The sequence below is a fragment of the Netta rufina genome (assembly GCF_964035555.1).
Source record: "Netta rufina genome assembly, chromosome: 6".
In the NCBI taxonomy this organism is placed as follows: Eukaryota; Metazoa; Chordata; class Aves; order Anseriformes; family Anatidae; genus Netta; species Netta rufina.
Genome location: NC_140129.1, coordinates 6,246,114 through 6,262,852, shown reverse-complemented (window position 1 = coordinate 6,262,852; position 16,739 = coordinate 6,246,114). Strand labels below are relative to the sequence as shown.

The window sequence follows — 16,739 nt, the reverse complement described above, 5'->3', positions numbered from 1 at the left end:
ACAAGTGATGGTTTATTTAGTAGAGTTCCACTGAGTAGCTAATGCCCCAACTAAGCTCTTTACAGTAGCACATTCTCTCCCTTCAAGCCCTAGCAACTGGGCTTCAATGCACCAAAAAATCGTGAAATTCAGTACAATTTTTTGGGGGGCAATCTCCAGAGAAAAGTGGGGAGCGGCTGACTTGAGGTTTATATGTTACTGGAAAGTTGGAGTAGACTGGGAGAGCGTTCTTTTCTCTGCCTTGTGATTGCCTGGCTTGTAGGTTGCCTAACATATTGGTAGTACGGAAACTGCTGCTGGCACTAAGCGGGAAGGCACTCCCAGAGCAGCGATTTGATTTTCCTTCACGTGGCAGAGAGCAACAAAAACCATCACCCTGCCCAACACGCTTCATCTCCACAAGACACATTCCTCCCCGAGCACTCGGGTGCTGCGTGAGGGCTTCCCCCATCCCCTCTCTGCGCCACCACAGCCTGCGGGATGCTACCCAAGATGGCGGCCGCGCCTCAGCGCGCCGCTTGGCGCCTCCCCGCCCGGCGGCGCGCAGCCTGCCGGGACGCACCGGGCGCTGCCTTCCCAGCCTGCCCCGCGGCACCGCCGCTTTCCGGTGCGGCCTCCCCGGCGGCGGCGGCGGCGCTGTCCCGGCCGGGCCCGTCCCGTCCCTCCCGTCCCGGTCTCTTTCCCTTCCCTTTCCCCTTTCCTTCCCCCTTCCCCGCCCGCCATGCCCCCCAAGAAGCAGCAGCAGCCGGCGGGGGGCAGCAAGAAGGCGGACCAGAAGAAGAAGGAGAAGATCATCGAGGTGAGGCCGGGCCCCGACAGCGCCGCGGGGGGGGGGGGGGGGGTTCTGGTGTCGTTGCTGGGTCCGGCTGTGTGGGATAATCTCGCTTTTATGTCGGATAATTCTACTTTTACGTCGGGTCATTCTTTCCCAATGCATTTCTTTATTAATAGGCTTTCCAAAGGTGTGTTTGAACTACGCTGTGATCATTGGGTGAACATCTGTTATTTGTTCCAGAGAAGGGAGAAAAAAAAAAGCTGTCAAATCAAAGGCACAGAGAGTTTTAAAACGCGGGTATTTCAGCTACAAACAATTTCTGTTTCAGATACGTGTGTGAAACAGAGCCATCCTTCTTCTTTTAATGAAAACTTGAACAGGTTTGGTATAGAAACTTGTCTCTAGTAATAAAACTGAAGATGTGGAGGAAGAGTTGGCTCAGGCAGTGTAAACAGCAGCTTATTGCAGCGGAGTTTAGGATATGCAAACACACGTCTGGACTGGATGTGGGGGAAACACTTAAATAAATCAGTACCGTAAGAAAATGAAATGCTTACAAAATACTTGGGGAAAAAGAGGAAAATGTTGAATGCGGCAGTGTTGACCTGCATGACGTGAAGATCAAAGATTTATGTATGAATACTTGAAGAGGGAAATAGTAGGTGGTTTCAAGCAGATAGAAGGAAAAGACAGTGTTTATGACTATTCAGGTTTTTTTTTCCAGATGTAGCTTGTAATCAAAAAGATCTTGCCTATTTGTCTTGAGGAGTCTTAAAACACTGCGTGCAAGCACGTGCATTAATATTTGGACGTGATTGGATCTGGGGAGAAAAGCAATAGCTCACAAAGCAGCAGCATTTAGTCCTGTCTTTGGAAAAGCGAATTTTAAAGATTGTACAAATGGGGAATGCTGTCCATCTTGTTTCTTGGATTGGTCACGTTGCTAGATGTGCTAAATGTTGCTAAATTTGTGTTTAACTAACAATCTGAGAGGAGTGGCAAGGGTTTTGTTATGTGTTTTTTTTTTTTTGTGGGGGGGTTGTTTTTTTTTTTTTTATTTTATTTTGTAATAACTTGAACTTGCTCTAATTGTTGGTCAGTCTTAAATAATTCATGCTCATCTTTTGACTTTTAGGACAAAACCTTTGGCTTAAAGAACAAAAAAGGTGCAAAACAACAGAAATTCATCAAGGCTGTGACTCACCAGGTTAAATTTGGTCAGCAAAATCCACGCCAGGTAAGCATTGCATCTGTAACATTTTTCCTACTGGGTAGTGGAATCATCTTTACTGTACGTACTGATTGTCACATGATACTCGAGTAGAAAACAAGTTCAAATGCTCTTTTTTTTTTCGATTCTCACCTAATCTAAGAAATAGCAAACCACGAAAAATAAAAATAATTTGTATTTAGTTGGGCATTGAGGTAAAGTTTGAAACAGTTACAAACTCTCATATGCTTGTTGTTCTACCCATGGAAGTACTTACTGTAATTTCAAGTGGACGCAAGTCTTACAATTGCATGTCTGCTTGATAAACTGGTCAGAGAAACTGAAATTTGGAGCCACTGCTATACTGCTTTGCTCTTGTTTTGTATCATGAAGTAAAATGTGATGTGGCTGAGTTACAGTGTTTTGCTTTGTCAGAAAGCACAGATTTCACAGAAATATTACTCCAATGGATGCAAGCCAGGTCTTGCTGCTACAGTGCTAGAGAAGTTAGCTGCTAGGTATTCAAACAGCTTCCTGTTACATGAATAAGCCTACAGAATAATGTCAGCTAACCTCATGATGTCATAACTGGTGTTGAATTCCTTACATAGCATTAGGATAATCTAATAAATGTCAAATGCAACTTTAATGTTGATGCTCATGTCATGAGATGTAAAATTCTTGAAGTGGTAAGGATTATGTGATGGCACTTTGAAAGCATAGATACTATTCAGGCAGTCCTGAAATTTCTATCTCAAGTCATGTAGCACTTAAAACAATACTATATGTAAATTAATCAGACAAAAATAATTTGTTCCTCAAATACTCTTAGCTATTAACTGGTGGATGTTAGAAGCTAGTTTCAGGACAGTTTATGCCTGTCTTATCTTGTAAAATACTTTTCAGTATTTAAATCTGTCAAGATTAAAAAAAAAAAAAAAAAAACAACTATTTTCATCTTCATGCTTCTGTAATCCTAGGGTGAATCAAAAAAAAATTAAATAAAAAGATGTTTTTGTTTATAAATTACTGCTTATTGTTGAAACATTAATTTGTTGAGTTCATATAGGTTTAAACAAATAGTGTTCCAAAAGTAGTTTGCTACTTCTACAGACAAATACCATGGACATGCTACTGGTATACGTGACAAGAATAAAATAGCACATGGGATACAAAAGAGAAGCTTTTTGCATGGATCTTGAAGTACCTGGACAGATTAGTTGCACTGCTAAAGCATCACAAAAGAGCAGCTAACTTTTCCTTTCCTCATTGTCCATCTTGCACTTGGTTTACGAGCTGGTAAAGGTGGAGTAGAGGTAGCAGCATCCCAGACCTTTGACAGATTCTATTTAAAGTGTTTTCTGTTTGAAATGTCACTGCCAGTAGATGGCGTTCGCCGTTCATAAAAGGACAGGAGTTCTGAGAAACGAAGAAATCACAGGCTCCCTGTCTGCACTCCCCTCCCTTGCTAATTGAGAATGATTTGCTGTGCTATTTTAATTTACCATTCATGTAAAGCGAGTAATGGCATTCTAATTTTCTATTAATAATTTCAAATTGGGGTCATTGTAGGCTGCTCAAACAGAAAGTGAAAAGAAATTAAAGAAAGAAGATAAGAAAAAAGAACTACAAGAATTAAATGAACTCTTCAAGCCTGTGGTTGCTGCACAGAAAATTAGCAAAGGTATGAGTAACTGAAACTTCCTTTATGTACTGTTTTCATATGTCTACTTCAGGTAAAATAACCTGCTAAAAATGCCAGCTCGCTGGCTGGCTCACTGCCAAGTAGATAGGTCATTTCTTTATATAGTGTACATAGTATTTTGTCTGTAACTGCTTGGCATTTTATTAGGAACTCCTGTGGGGTTACTGGATCTTTAGAATACTGAAGGCTATATTGATATCGACAGGACTTGTAAATACTTGTCCAGTAGATATGTTTCTACTGCCTTTCATTTCTTACTTCCTGATGGTCAAATAATTACGTCATTGTGATGGTGTTTACTTCAAAACCGTAGTTAGTGGTTGAACAGTTCATACTGTAACAACATGTTTATTTTGGAGCCCATGACCAGCCACCTGATTTCTTTATAAAAGAAAGAAAATGATCTGAATGGGTGTGGTTTAGGTTAATGTAATTTATTCCAGCATGTTACTGATTATATTACAGAAACATTGACATTGAAAAGATGCTTTAATATGTATTAGAGGCAAAAACAGTTTGTTGTATAGGGAAGATTTTGCATAGAGTGCTATCTGCTATGCGAATAGTTTGTTCAGGCACACGCTTCTGCCACATTTATTTAAATAGTCAAATGTCAGCTTTGAAATTCAGTCCAAATACCCCACTGTATGAACTGTAATGACACGTTTATCTGCTTGAAGGAAGGAGAGGTGATGAACTCCACATGAAATAACTTTAATGTTTAACAACGTGTTTTCATTCTATGCAGATCCTAAAGATGGGATCCTAGCTATTGTGTCTTAGAATTTTAAAGATGTAGCTTTTGCTCCAGATTAGTGTTTAGCTTATAAAAATCGCTAAAATATGACAATTTTCTTCACTCAGGTGCTGATCCCAAATCTGTAGTTTGTGCTTTCTTCAAGCAAGGGCAGTGCTCTAAAGGAGACAAGTGCAAGTTTTCTCATGATTTGTCTTTGGAAAGGAAGTGTGAAAAACGAAGTGTCTACATTGATGCAAGAGATGAAGACCTTGAGAAAGGTATATAATGCTTCTATGAAATGATAGATAAAAGGTGGCTGTTCTGGTTTTGCAATTGTATTGTTAAGATTAAACAAGTTGTGTTGCATTATATGATCCTGAAGAACCTAGCTGAAGACCAAGGCAACCCATACTGCTGTTTGAAAGGAAGAACAACAGTGAAACATGATTTTAAAAGCTTTCTTAGAAGTATTTTTTTGAAGTTATTTTTGATAAAGTATCACATAATGGTCTTGGTGTATTTTAAACCCTGCTGTGTGAAGCGTTATGTTATACAAGTAGCAGTTTGTATGGTGTTTGATCTTTATTGTAGTTGGTAATTTTGTGCAAGTTCTCCAAAATGCGAGTGCGTAAGGAACAAGTGTGATGAGCAACTGTAGCTGACTGAGAGAACTGTTTCTAATGTTTGCCAGTTGGATGCGGTTTTTGAATTCAAGCTGCTTGAGATTTTTTTCTGAGTTTTCACTTCCTTTTCCCAAATTATTTGCTGGCAAAGTACTCTGGGTTTTACTTTCCCTTAGCAAAGGTTAGGGATCTTATATTAAAATAAATTATTCTGGTTTTCCATCACAGATGAAGTCTCTGACCCTATGTAAATTGTAGCTTCTGTCATCCTACATTAGTGTGATTGGATCCTATAGATGCTACTATCCTACTGTTACTGTTCATAATCTTGCTTCCTTTGATGGCACATCCTTTTACCACTGACAATTTGGTATGTTTAGTGTTCAGTTATGTTGTCTGTTCTTCTGGACGTTAGTGTCCAGCTTTCTCTTTTATTCTGTCATCTTGTTCTTCTCTCCCCTTTTCCCTTCCAGATAATGTACATATGGAATGACATGTTTCTTAGTTTTTAACCGAAACACACTTTATGCATGTCAAAAGATAAGCTTCTAAGGTTTTCGAGGAAAAGGTCTTGTGAGCATCACAGGAAAGTCTGACAAGTTCGCTACAGAAGTCTGAATTTATCTCCCATTCTGTAGATTAACTAAAATGTAAGAATTGCTGATTAAAACCGCTATTCAGGAGAAAAACCACAGGACGGTGCTGTTTAGTGTTTGGCATGTTTGTGAAATGACCTGTTGTCTTGTTCTAGATACAATGGATAACTGGGATGAAAAGAAGCTAGAAGAGGTGGTGAACAAGAAGCATGGTGAGGCGGAAAAGAAAAAACCCAAAACTCAAATAGTATGTCTTTTTGTCCTTTTTTTTCATTGAGTTGTACTATGTGTTACTTAGCAGCAGAGAGAAGCTAGTTCAGTCATTTGTAGTTCCTGATCTCTTACTTGAAGAGTATTCTTTCGTTTGTGTGCTAAATGCTATGATACCTTTCTGTTGTTTTTTTGGGACTATTCACCTTATTTTCAATACCAAATAATTATATATTCTATTGATTCTTCCTAAATTTGCAAAAAAAATTAAATTCTGGTGGTTGTGTTACGAATTGCTTGTGGGAAGTTCCAGAATGGTGTATCTTTACCTCATGATCATGAGCTGGAACGTGTAACATCTGAGATTGGTTACATTTATTTTGATTAAAAGTACACTGGCATTGGTGGGCTGGAATAGAAAGATTTTTAGCATGCTTTTACCTGTGCTGCTCGGTTTACAAAGTACCCAGTTGTCAGTCTTCTGAGTCATCCTGTCTTTCTCTGATTGATTGATAAAAAGGGAAAAAAGCCATTGGAATACCTGATAGCTTTAGATAATTAGCTGCACTTCCTTTGTCTACCCTTTTTTAATAGCAGTGCATTTCACACGTTTCTTATCTTCAGTTTTGAGCACACATGGCTGATTTACTGTACTTATGCTATACTAGTGTAAATGGGGCTGAAAGAGAATGCAGTGCTAGTAACCTTTGTTTTATGCAGGTCTGCAAATACTTTCTTGATGCTATTGAAAACAACAAATATGGATGGTTTTGGGTCTGTCCGGGTGGCGGAGACAATTGTATGTATCGCCATGCGCTCCCTCCAGGTTTTGTATTAAAAAAAGACAAAAAGAAGGAGGAAAAGCAAGACGAAATTTCCTTAGAAGATCTAATAGAAAAAGAGGTAAAGTTGTCAACAAGGTACCTGTTGGTGGTGTTTTCTTTTCAGTATAATGAAAACAGATAAAATTGTAAATAACTTCCTAATGAATAATTGAAAAGTATAAAATGGTTTTAGAGGCTCTATGAGCTAGGGGGAGGGATACATAGCAATTAATTCATGGTTTCTGTTTCAGTAAGTAATTTTCGAAATTAGGTCTGAATATTTACTGTTAGGGTGGATATCCCTAATCCTGTTTTAGGGGCTTTCTCTTTCTTGCTTTTTCCTCTTTTTATCTGTTACAACTGCTTCTATGGGCCTTCCTCGTCCTCAGTTCACTGCTTCCTTGGTTGTCGCATAACTCAATCATGAGGAAGCAACACTAAGAACGGGGCCTCCTAAAGACTTTTCAGCTCTGCTTCTGGCACCGTTGCCTGACAGTGTCAGTTTGAGGAGAACCTAAACTAATGCCGTTGGTTTCTTTCCTCCTACGCTTTTCGTGTTAGCTTTCATGTCAGCTCATCTCACTAACTGGAAAATCGTGCGTGGAGTCAAACTTTATGTTGATGGGGCGTGTTTAACAGTGGTAGGAGTGCAAAAGGAACTAGAAAGAAATGTTTTTAATTAGATTCTGGAAAAGAGTAATTAAATCTTTAATATATAGCCTTTGGAAACAATTTCTACCATTAATCAGTCTTTTTACTTGACAGCGTGCTGCCTTAGGACCAAATGTTACCAAAATCACTTTAGAGTGTTTCATTGCATGGAAGAGAAGAAAAAGACAAGAAAAAATTGATAAGGCTGAGCAAGATATGGAAAGGAGGAAAGCAGACTTCAAAGCTGGCAAAGCATTGGTGGTACGTTCTACACTTCAATTCTTTAATATAAAAAGAAAGAGTAAATGAGTTTTGCATTAAGGTAGCTGCCTTGGAATTGTTTTTTTTTGTTGTTGTTGTTTTTGTTTTTGTTTTTCTTTCATTTTCTTTAATGGCATTTAGAATTCTGTGAAGTGACAAATTAGATTTCTTTCTGTTACTAGATTAGTGGACGTGAAGTATTTGAGTTCCGACCAGAGTTGGTTGATGCAGATGATGAAGAAGCAGATGATACCCGCTATACTCAAGGAACAGGAGAAGATGATGAGGTAAAGAACATGGGCAACTCAAATAATATTTCAAGTTACAATATCGCAATTTACATGCAAGCTTTGTAAGTTTTTTTTGGAGAGCTTAGTAAAATTTAATTTGAGAGTGCAGCTCTTACCGTGCAATTAATGTGCTGGGTTCACAATTGAACACTGCTACAGAATATATTTTTCTCAGTTCTGGTGTCAAAAAGGAAGATGAAAAAAACATGTAGAAAAACTGCTGAAATTAGAATTTCTGTGGAAGCATCATTTATAGAGAGCATCTTGGTGTACTTTTCAGATGGAAGATCCTGTGTGCATAAACGATGTGGATTTGAGCCTGTATGTCCCGAAGGCTGTTGATGAGACTGGTATTACTGTGGCTAGTCCTGAGCGATTCAGCACATACACTTCAATAGAAAAAGACGGTAAGTTCATTATTTAGGCGTCGCTTCTAAGGGAATGAATTGTTAAATGCCTCCCAAAAAGCAGGTAGAAATGAGTTCTTGATTCTCCAAAAAGCATCATTTGTTATTTTATTAATTTAAAAAAATATCATCATGGCGTTTGTCGTTACTGAAGGTATTGCTTCTAGCAAATGCTATACGCTTCAAATTTTTCTGAAATTCAACTTTAAATAAAAGGTAGTGTGTTTGACCACTTTAAGAAAATCCATGCAACACCTGTTCATTTGGGCAATTCCCCCATCTTTAAATTTAGTAAACAGCCAAATGAATAATATCAAAAAATCCAAGCTTCTCTTAATATTTTTCTACCTATCTTAGATTAACTTGTAATTCCTTCAAGTAAAGACTTTATCGTTCTGTGCTTGTGGAATGCATACCCCAATTTTTAAGGTTTAACCTGAGTCTTTAAAGTGCAGGTGGGAGTAACTCATTGTTTGACTCAGTTTCAATAGTAGTAGTTAGTACTTGAGTTTGTGTTTTTTTAAGCCCGTTCTAATTAATGATCCAAGCCTGTGTATTAATTGGATACATGCAGTTTAGCCTATAGAAGTTCGCATATGTAAATTGAAACTATATAAAGAAGTGACAATTTCAAAAATTTCAGAGCCTCTTCAGTAGGATTGTGGACTAGTGATTAAGAAATTTTTGACATTGTCATGTGTAAAATCAATATTTTCATTATTTTCAGATAATAAATTAAGTGAAGCTTCTGGCGGTGAGATAAACATCAGTGAGCAAAACGATTTAGAGGAAGATAATGATGGAGATGGGGAGTTGGAAAATGGAGTAATTGATGCAGTTCCAGTTGATGAAAATCTTTTTACTGGCGAGGACTTGGATGAACTAGAAGAAGAACTAAACACTCTTGATTTAGAAGAATGAATTAAAAAGCTCAAGTGCGGATTAAAATCTATGTGACAAAGTGAAAACTGACTACATTTTTTTCTCCTTTTTGAATAGAATTCTTAAACAGGATGTTTATGGTTACCCAGCTGATTCTGAGGGGCATGTGATATACCAGGAGTATTTTCCTTCAATCTCATCTACTCCAATCTTGACTATTATCACAGTAAAATATTCAGAGTAGTTTGTAATTACCTGACAGCTGAATTCACAGAAAATGAGCTGGTATATTTCAACTAAAAGTAGGAAGCGTAACTGCTTTGCCAGTGTGCAAGTGTAAGTGGGCACGTTGATACCAGGTACAGTATGAAATCAAAGGGAACGTTCTTTACCAGAACTTCATTTTAAATGGCGATTGTGTTGATTTAGAAACTGCCTGAAGTATTTTTAGGCAGTATACTAATGGAGCTGATGCAGATATGCTTCTTGAAGTTCTGATAAGCTTTATTTGATCAGCTGGATCCTGAGGATACGGATTGTGAACTGATACATCATACTGTACAGTGATACAGTGTCCTCTGTTTAAAATGTTTTAAACTTTCCCACTGCCTTTTGCCAACAAAACTGTAAATAAAAATTATCAACTTTAAATGACCCGTGTTGGTTTTCTCTTAAGTGAGGATATTACAGCAAACTGTTAACTTCATTTTTTTAATACACTGATAAACACTTTCTCTCCAGTCCTGATACAGTAATGCAGATGTTGGCTTAAGTTAAATTCGGGCTAATTGCAATTAGATTTTTTTCTACACTTTGTGCAGCCTGTAAAATTGAGCAAATTTACAGATTTAAAAACAGTGACTTTTTTCCCTCCTCCTGTTCTGCTCTCCTACCTGTCCATTAACAGTTTTAATACACCGTACGACACTTGCTGCTGTTTCCAGCTCGTGCTTTCCCTGCTGAGTTTGTATGTTAGCTAAGACTGGGAGCACTGCAGAGCAGGGAGGTTATGGTCTAACAAATGCCTGTCAGATCATTGGTGTTATAAGTAACACCAAATTGTGCAGTAATAACACTCACCTCAAAGTGGAGCAGTGGATTTCATTGCATACCCTGCAGGGAGCAGTTACTAAGGTTTAAATAAGTCAATATGCCCTTTGAAAATTTATCAAAACCTTACCATAAGGACTTTCCTGTAGCAGTGCTTTTTCAAGCGGGCTGTGGGTTATGCCTCATTGCCATGGTACTAAGTGTCTATAAGAGTACTGCTGTTCTAATGATACCGTTTGTATCAATGTTTTTCTAAAGGTTTCAAGTTACTTCCTAAAGACTGTTAAAGTTCATGGCATTGTTAGTGAGCTTACTTGAACCGCTTTTGATTGGGAATACTAGCTTTAATGGTTATTTTTGACACTGCTGAATCAACTCTTATTAATGCTATTTCTAAAATAGCTGACCTTTTTTTTTTTTGCCCTTTTAGGAATCTTTGTGGACTTTTTTTTTCTTACAGGAACACGAAGCAGTGTTTAGGAAGCAGAGACCTACTGGAATTGACTTTTAATTCTAAGTGTTTAAGGAGAAGCTGCAATATCAGATAATAAATGTTTATTTCTGGAGAATTTTCTCTCGTGGCCAAAAGTAAAGTGTTGAGAGATTATTGTATTACACTGGCCAGCGACAGGACAGCTGGATATCAGGACACTTAAGAATGCAATTCATGTTTGAATGTATGATGCGTAATTTTTCAAAGTTGTATATTTTAAATGGGAATAAAAGTGATTTAATCATCATTACGGACAAAAATGACTTTTGTCTTGGAGGCTGTTATTTTGTGTGTAATAGTGATTTCTGTAATGCTGATCCATTTCACTGATCTAAAAATCTTAGGTCTTCATAATTGTGCTAAATGTTAGGACAGAGTGGCCTTTGATACTATTTAAATACGCTGAATATCCATGAGTTGAAGAAAAAGTTACTTTCATGGGCAGGAGACATTGCATGTTAATATTTCTTACTGGACAACAGTCCTCAACTATTTTTTATGGGGCGGGGGGGGGATGTTGATGAACTTTGGATGAAGCAGTGGTACATTTTGTGGTGACTCAGTACTGTAAATATTAGATGGTTTTCATTTCCCGAATAGATAATATAGCAAGAACTTGCACATGCACATCAGTGTATTTTATGAATACTTTTGCAATTCTTTAGTCAGATGCGTAGAATGAGTGCCGAAGTATACATCAGATATCTTGAATGCTGATTTCAAGCTATTTTGTAATGTTTATGTGCCTTAAATAGAAAAACAAAATCACACTACTATAATAAGCTATGCAAATTTACATATTTTTATACTTGCTTATCTTGCAAAAACCATACTTGGAAGCTTCATGAGCAGTGTTTGTTATTCCGTGTGTTGCTTTGGAATAACTTGCTGAAACTCTAGGGGTGATTGACTAAAGCAAAAATCTTACAAGGTTAGATCTTAGTTTACCTCACAGTGAAATTATTACAGTCCTAAGTTGAGAGAATGAAATTGCTCATATGTAAATATAGCTCGTATATATATATATATATTCACCTAAATATCTCAGGAGAAATACCCCCTGAATAACATCAATAAGAGTAAGATCACTGGAAAAGTGGGACCTGGGAAGCCAAAGGAATAGCAAGAAACTTTTAACAGCACTGGTACTGTATCAGACAGGGAGACTGCTTATCACTCCAAAAAGCAGGCACGTGGACTAGAAGGAGACAAGAACAGGGCGAGCCCATGCACTTCTCAGCAGTACTCGTCATACATAGTCTCCTTTTTCTGTCTAGACGATTTCCTCAACCCAGTTGTACTTTGTGGCTCTCTCTTTACAGTATGTGCCCTCTTCTCCCCCTTGAATCTCTATACATCTTTAGCATCTCTTAGAATGCCAATTTGAGTATTTCAGTTCTGAAGAACACCAACTTCTTACTGTGTTTCCAAGCTAGCAACATTTTTTTTTTTTTAATACAGAATTAGAAACTCTACCTCTTCATGGTGCTCAAGTTTTTGCTACAAATGGGCCTTAATCAGCAAAATCCTTAATGAAGCAAATAGTCTTTGCTCTTGGTTATGGACCAGATGTGTTTCATGTCTCTATAATCCCATTAAGTGCTTTTTGTAGTGATATCTGCAAATCACCTTTCCCTTTTCCCACATGCTGGTATTAGAGACTTAGAAGTGACCTTGGCTTAGATCTGTCACTTGTAGTTTTTTGCCTTTCAATAGATGCTCTGTCTTTTTACAGAGAGTGGCTGTTGCTGGTGTTAGCAATAAGGCCAAGATGTTTTATTCATTTATGATGTTACAGCCCTAATATTTGAACACAATGGGTTCCTTCAGAGCACACTATTGAAATGAATGGTGAAAATAATCACTTCTTTTGATCGTAAGTACCAGCATTCCAGTTGTGTTTTGTAGAAAGGAACTTCAGTTATCTTTATTTTACATTTGTGATTAAAAACTTCAGCAGTGTAATACACTCAAGAAAGGATGGCATGAAAGTGTACTCAGACTTAAAAATACGAGATGAGCTCCTAAATTCGAGGAAGATAGAATGGAAAACCGTGTATTACAAGTTGCCTTTTAGAAATTGTTAAATTGCTATAAAAGCACACGGGAAGATGCAAAACATTCCTGAAGGGCAAAGATGAGCAAGTTGTTCTAGAACTAAGTTCACAAGGCAAAATCTTGATCTTTGTATGGTAAGCCATGAGGGAAATCTGCCCTACCAGTGCTACATCACTGGATCCATGTTGGAATGAAGCTGTATTGTTAGTGTGTGATACCTTTTTAGAGCATTTTTTGTAGTTGTAGAAAACCTTTTATTAGTAACCTAATAAAAAATAACAGGTTTGCTGTTCCAGGAGAACTTTTGTCCTGTTCATGTTTGATCTCCACTTCTGCTTAATTCCTTAGTTTACGTCCTGACCCTGGGGCTGTCACTGTTGTGCTCTGGGTGCTGCATGTAAAGATTGTCTCGAGGACTTTACTGTACTTGGGTGTCTGCAAGATAATACAAGTCCATCATAAGCTCTCTATCAGTTTTCTACTAATCCTGGAAACATTTAATATTTAAGTAGGTGTCATGGTTAGAGAACAGTAGACAAAATCTTTTTTGTTGTTGTTGTTTTAATGGTGATTTGATGGCCATTTAGAGATCCATAGTTTCAGTTTAATGCCTCCTAAAAGTCTCAGGCACAAACGAGATGATAGTGACATTTCTAGCCAGGAAACTTTTAATCTGCCCTCTTCACCACCTTCTTTTGTGTCTTCTCTTCCTTCTCCCAGAAGCTTTGCTGACTGACCTCTCTTGGTGGGCCTGCTGTGCGAGCCAGCTGGCTGTGTGAGAGCAGGCGGCCTCCAAGGCTCCGCAGCGCCCAGCGGTGTGCTCTGCTGGGGCAGCCCCGGGGCTTGGTTTACGAGCGGAGAGAGGGGTCAGAAGGGACACAGCGAAGACGTGATCGTGGTAAACGTGTCAGATGAGTCAAAGTGATCAAAAGGAGTTGATTTAATCGTGGTTACCTTACTTTTGTCACCTTTTTTCTTGACTAGGAAGTTAGTGGGTGTCAAAAACTGCTTTTTCTCAGTAGTATCGGCCCTATGCTGGTCTCTTCAACCTTCTTGCTGTCAATACAGAAAGTCTGGGTTCTGTAAATAGCAATTCTACGTTTCATGTCCCCCAGTGTTTTCCACACAGGAAACACCAAGTTAGTTTGACAGAATATTTGCTATAAATAGATGGATGCACATTCTTTGCACGTATGGGAAGCAGGAAGAAGTGAAACAAGAACCCATACATGGTAAAAAAAGGGAAAATCTTTTAAATGTGCTCTTTATTCTTTACAGCATAGAAGTGTTTGCATGTTCTATCGCTAGGAACTTGTCAGCTGTAATGGGCAGACGTCTTTTGATAGAAGCAGAAAGAAAATTTACATTCCAGAAATTCTTTCGCCACCACTACCCAGCTAGGAGCCTTTAGGAACGAAATCCTGGCAATTGAAGGGTAATGTACTCAAAGCAAACAGTAGCAACTTAAAACAAAATAAAAATAAATGTTAGAATCCCTAGAGACTTGATTCTGTGTTGATCTGTTATTTTTAGCTTTATTTTTTCACTTAAACACGTTTTTTTTTTTTTCTAACGCAGCAGAAATATAGTCACCAGTATGATATTTTGTAAACAATGGTATCCTTTGGTTTTAATATTGATTCCAGACAGGATGATATTTCTTGGGTGTAGGTGATCAAAATACAATGGTTTTTGGCATGAGGCTGAGTGTGGGTTCTTGTTTTGCTTTGGGAGAAGGGTGATTTTGTTCTTTGGGTTTGCTTCGGAGAGGAAAGAGGAAGTTTGAGCTTTGAGGCATTGTGTAAGATGGTGAAATGTTTTCTGAAGTCTAGAGGCTAGAGCTGATGGTTGAGCTGCATTATCATGCCTGAGTTCAAGCACTTAACACTCTTTTTGTTTGAGAGAGAGGGAAATATCTTTTTATAGATCAGTTTATCTTACTACTATCCTTTAGTGCTTTTGTATTTGAGTGTAAAAGAATATTCAGAAAAAAAAAAAAAACAATTTAATTAGAGCATTTCTGAAATATTACCCTGTCATAATACACCTTTCCATATCAGCTAGAAAGGAACTCAGCTTTAATTTCTTCACTGCCTTCCGATCTCTTTGTTCTGCATGTTATTATTTTGCTATATACTCCCTCAACACATGCAAAACATGAAGTCATTGCTAAGCACTGAGAAGTCTGAAGATATATATTTTTTTTTCCCTCATTGCTAACTAAGGAATTTTTCAGAAGTTCTAAACTTGGTTTTGTTCCAAATCCTTTGGCAAGGATGTAGAAGTGCCTGTGAAGTACAGAAGCACTAGAGGACTGATGGTTCAAGACAAGATGTGGCATTGTTTCTGGAAGAGCTAATGCAGAAGCAAAAATGGCCACTCTTTGAGATAGAGCTTTACTAAGTCACTTCAGAAATCCATGACAAAAAATAATAATGAAATGTGTGAAAAATTCTCTAGAACTATGGAATAGGAAGAAAAAGTTGTACATAAACTGTCGCACTTTTACTAAACATAAGATTATGTACGCTAAGGACAGGAATGGCAATATCTCTGTAACAGGAAGCAGTGACCTCCAGTACTTCTGTATAAGCAGAGGCAGGCAAGAATGTCAGAAAACTGGAAAATGCCTCATCTTCTGGAAATTCTCCATAAATGGAAATTTATAGAAAGAGACCCCTGTCTTCTACGCCTATAGATCAGGGCTGCTGGGAAGTGCTCTGTTTCTCTGTGCTCCTAGCAGAAGACAGTTTCAAAAGTATTTCTGCCAGATATAGTCGCTTTCTAAGTAAAAACTGAGTGTAGGTTCTAGTAACGTGTTCTATACCTTTGTTTTGTTTTGTTTTGTTTTTCTGGCTGATAGTTGCATTTGGTAAATGTAAAGAAGTACAGTAAAGTTAATAAGATACAGTATGCAATTCACATTATCTGGAAAGAAAAAAAGCAGCTACAAAAAACTGGAGGAGAGCATGGTGAAAAGATGGTAGAGATCACTGCTTGTTTATTTGAGTGTAATATTAGCACTCTTGTGACTGCTGCTTACTTACCAGCCCCCCCAGGATCAAAACAGAAGGGGGGATGCGGGAGAAGTGCAGTTGTGATCCGATAATGGCATCGGCCCATACAGAAGCTGTCGTGGCAGCAGTACCCAGCACAGGGAGCCCAAGTTTCTTCATGCAGTGAGCTACATAAATGCAATGCGACTACAGCCCTTTGACAGGTGCAGGAGCAGCAGGAATACAGAAACATCCTCTATATGTAATGTGTGTGTTACACGCAGGATGATAGAGCAAAGAAAGCCTGCGACTTTGGTATTTCTGCTTGTCTGTTCTCTTTTTCTGGTCTAGAAGTAGAAAGCCAATTTTGTTAAACTCTCTAGAGAAGAAAATTCCCTCGTCCCCTTCTAGGAAGTGTTGCTGGGACCCATCCTGGTGGAAGAGGCGAGAGAGCCCCATCTCTGCCAGGGGGCTTAGCTGAAGGTGCCTCACTGATGCTGAAGGCCCCTGGCTTTCCCTGTGCTCCTATCCCTGAATGCTGTGGGGCTGTATTTAACTTGGTTTGTCCCTGCTACATCTCAGACATGCACAGATACCATAAAGACATTTTCACTGAGATTGCATATGGAAAATTGTACAGAAGGGTGGACTTTTCCCTACCAGTTTGTACATTACTACATTACTTCCTGATGATCCTTTTCTCTACAATAAAAATGCTGTTTAAAAATATATTAAAATCTTTGGGGGTGTTAGAGAGCAACATCAGGGTAAGCTGAGTTTGTTGGATCTGCAGAAGTGCTCTGTAAAACAAAAACTGCAAAAGAGATGCTATTTACGATGCCCGCTTCTGTCAGACAGAAGAAATTTGAATCCCTTTGTAAATCAAGCAGAGCTCTCTCTGAATTTGGTGGTATGAAATCCCACCGCATAAAAGGTCCTGGTGAGTAACCAGCGTCCTGTGAAACACAA

At 38.4% G+C, this 16,739-nt stretch overlaps 1 protein-coding gene across 1 annotated transcript; it reads left to right on the top strand.

The window, feature by feature from the left end:
• The first annotated feature begins 590 nt into the window (after positions 1-590).
• On the top strand, positions 591-10,965 carry ZC3H15 (zinc finger CCCH-type containing 15). The gene is made up of 10 exons (XM_084289674.1): positions 591-799; positions 1,911-2,012; positions 3,558-3,669; positions 4,555-4,707; positions 5,804-5,895; positions 6,579-6,761; positions 7,448-7,594; positions 7,777-7,881; positions 8,165-8,291; positions 9,019-10,965. Exons 1-10 carry the CDS (start codon positions 722-724, stop codon positions 9,210-9,212), a joined length of 1,293 nt encoding a protein of 430 aa, XP_084145800.1. The 5' UTR covers positions 591-721; the 3' UTR covers positions 9,213-10,965.
• Positions 10,966-16,739: the final 5,774 nt, after the last annotated feature.

What these genes read in the sequence shown, in the direction of transcription:
- ZC3H15 (XM_084289674.1), top strand. Translation starts at nt 722, where the DNA reads ATGCCCCCCAAGAAGCAGCAGCAGCCGGCGGGGGGCAGCAAGAAGGCG. An exon ending in AGATGAAGACCTTGAGAAAG is followed by an intron (nt 4,708 to 5,803) that starts GTATATAATGCT and finishes GTCTTGTTCTAG; the next exon opens with ATACAATGGATAACTGGGAT. An exon ending in CACTTCAATAGAAAAAGACG is followed by an intron (nt 8,292 to 9,018) that starts GTAAGTTCATTA and finishes CATTATTTTCAG; the next exon opens with ATAATAAATTAAGTGAAGCT.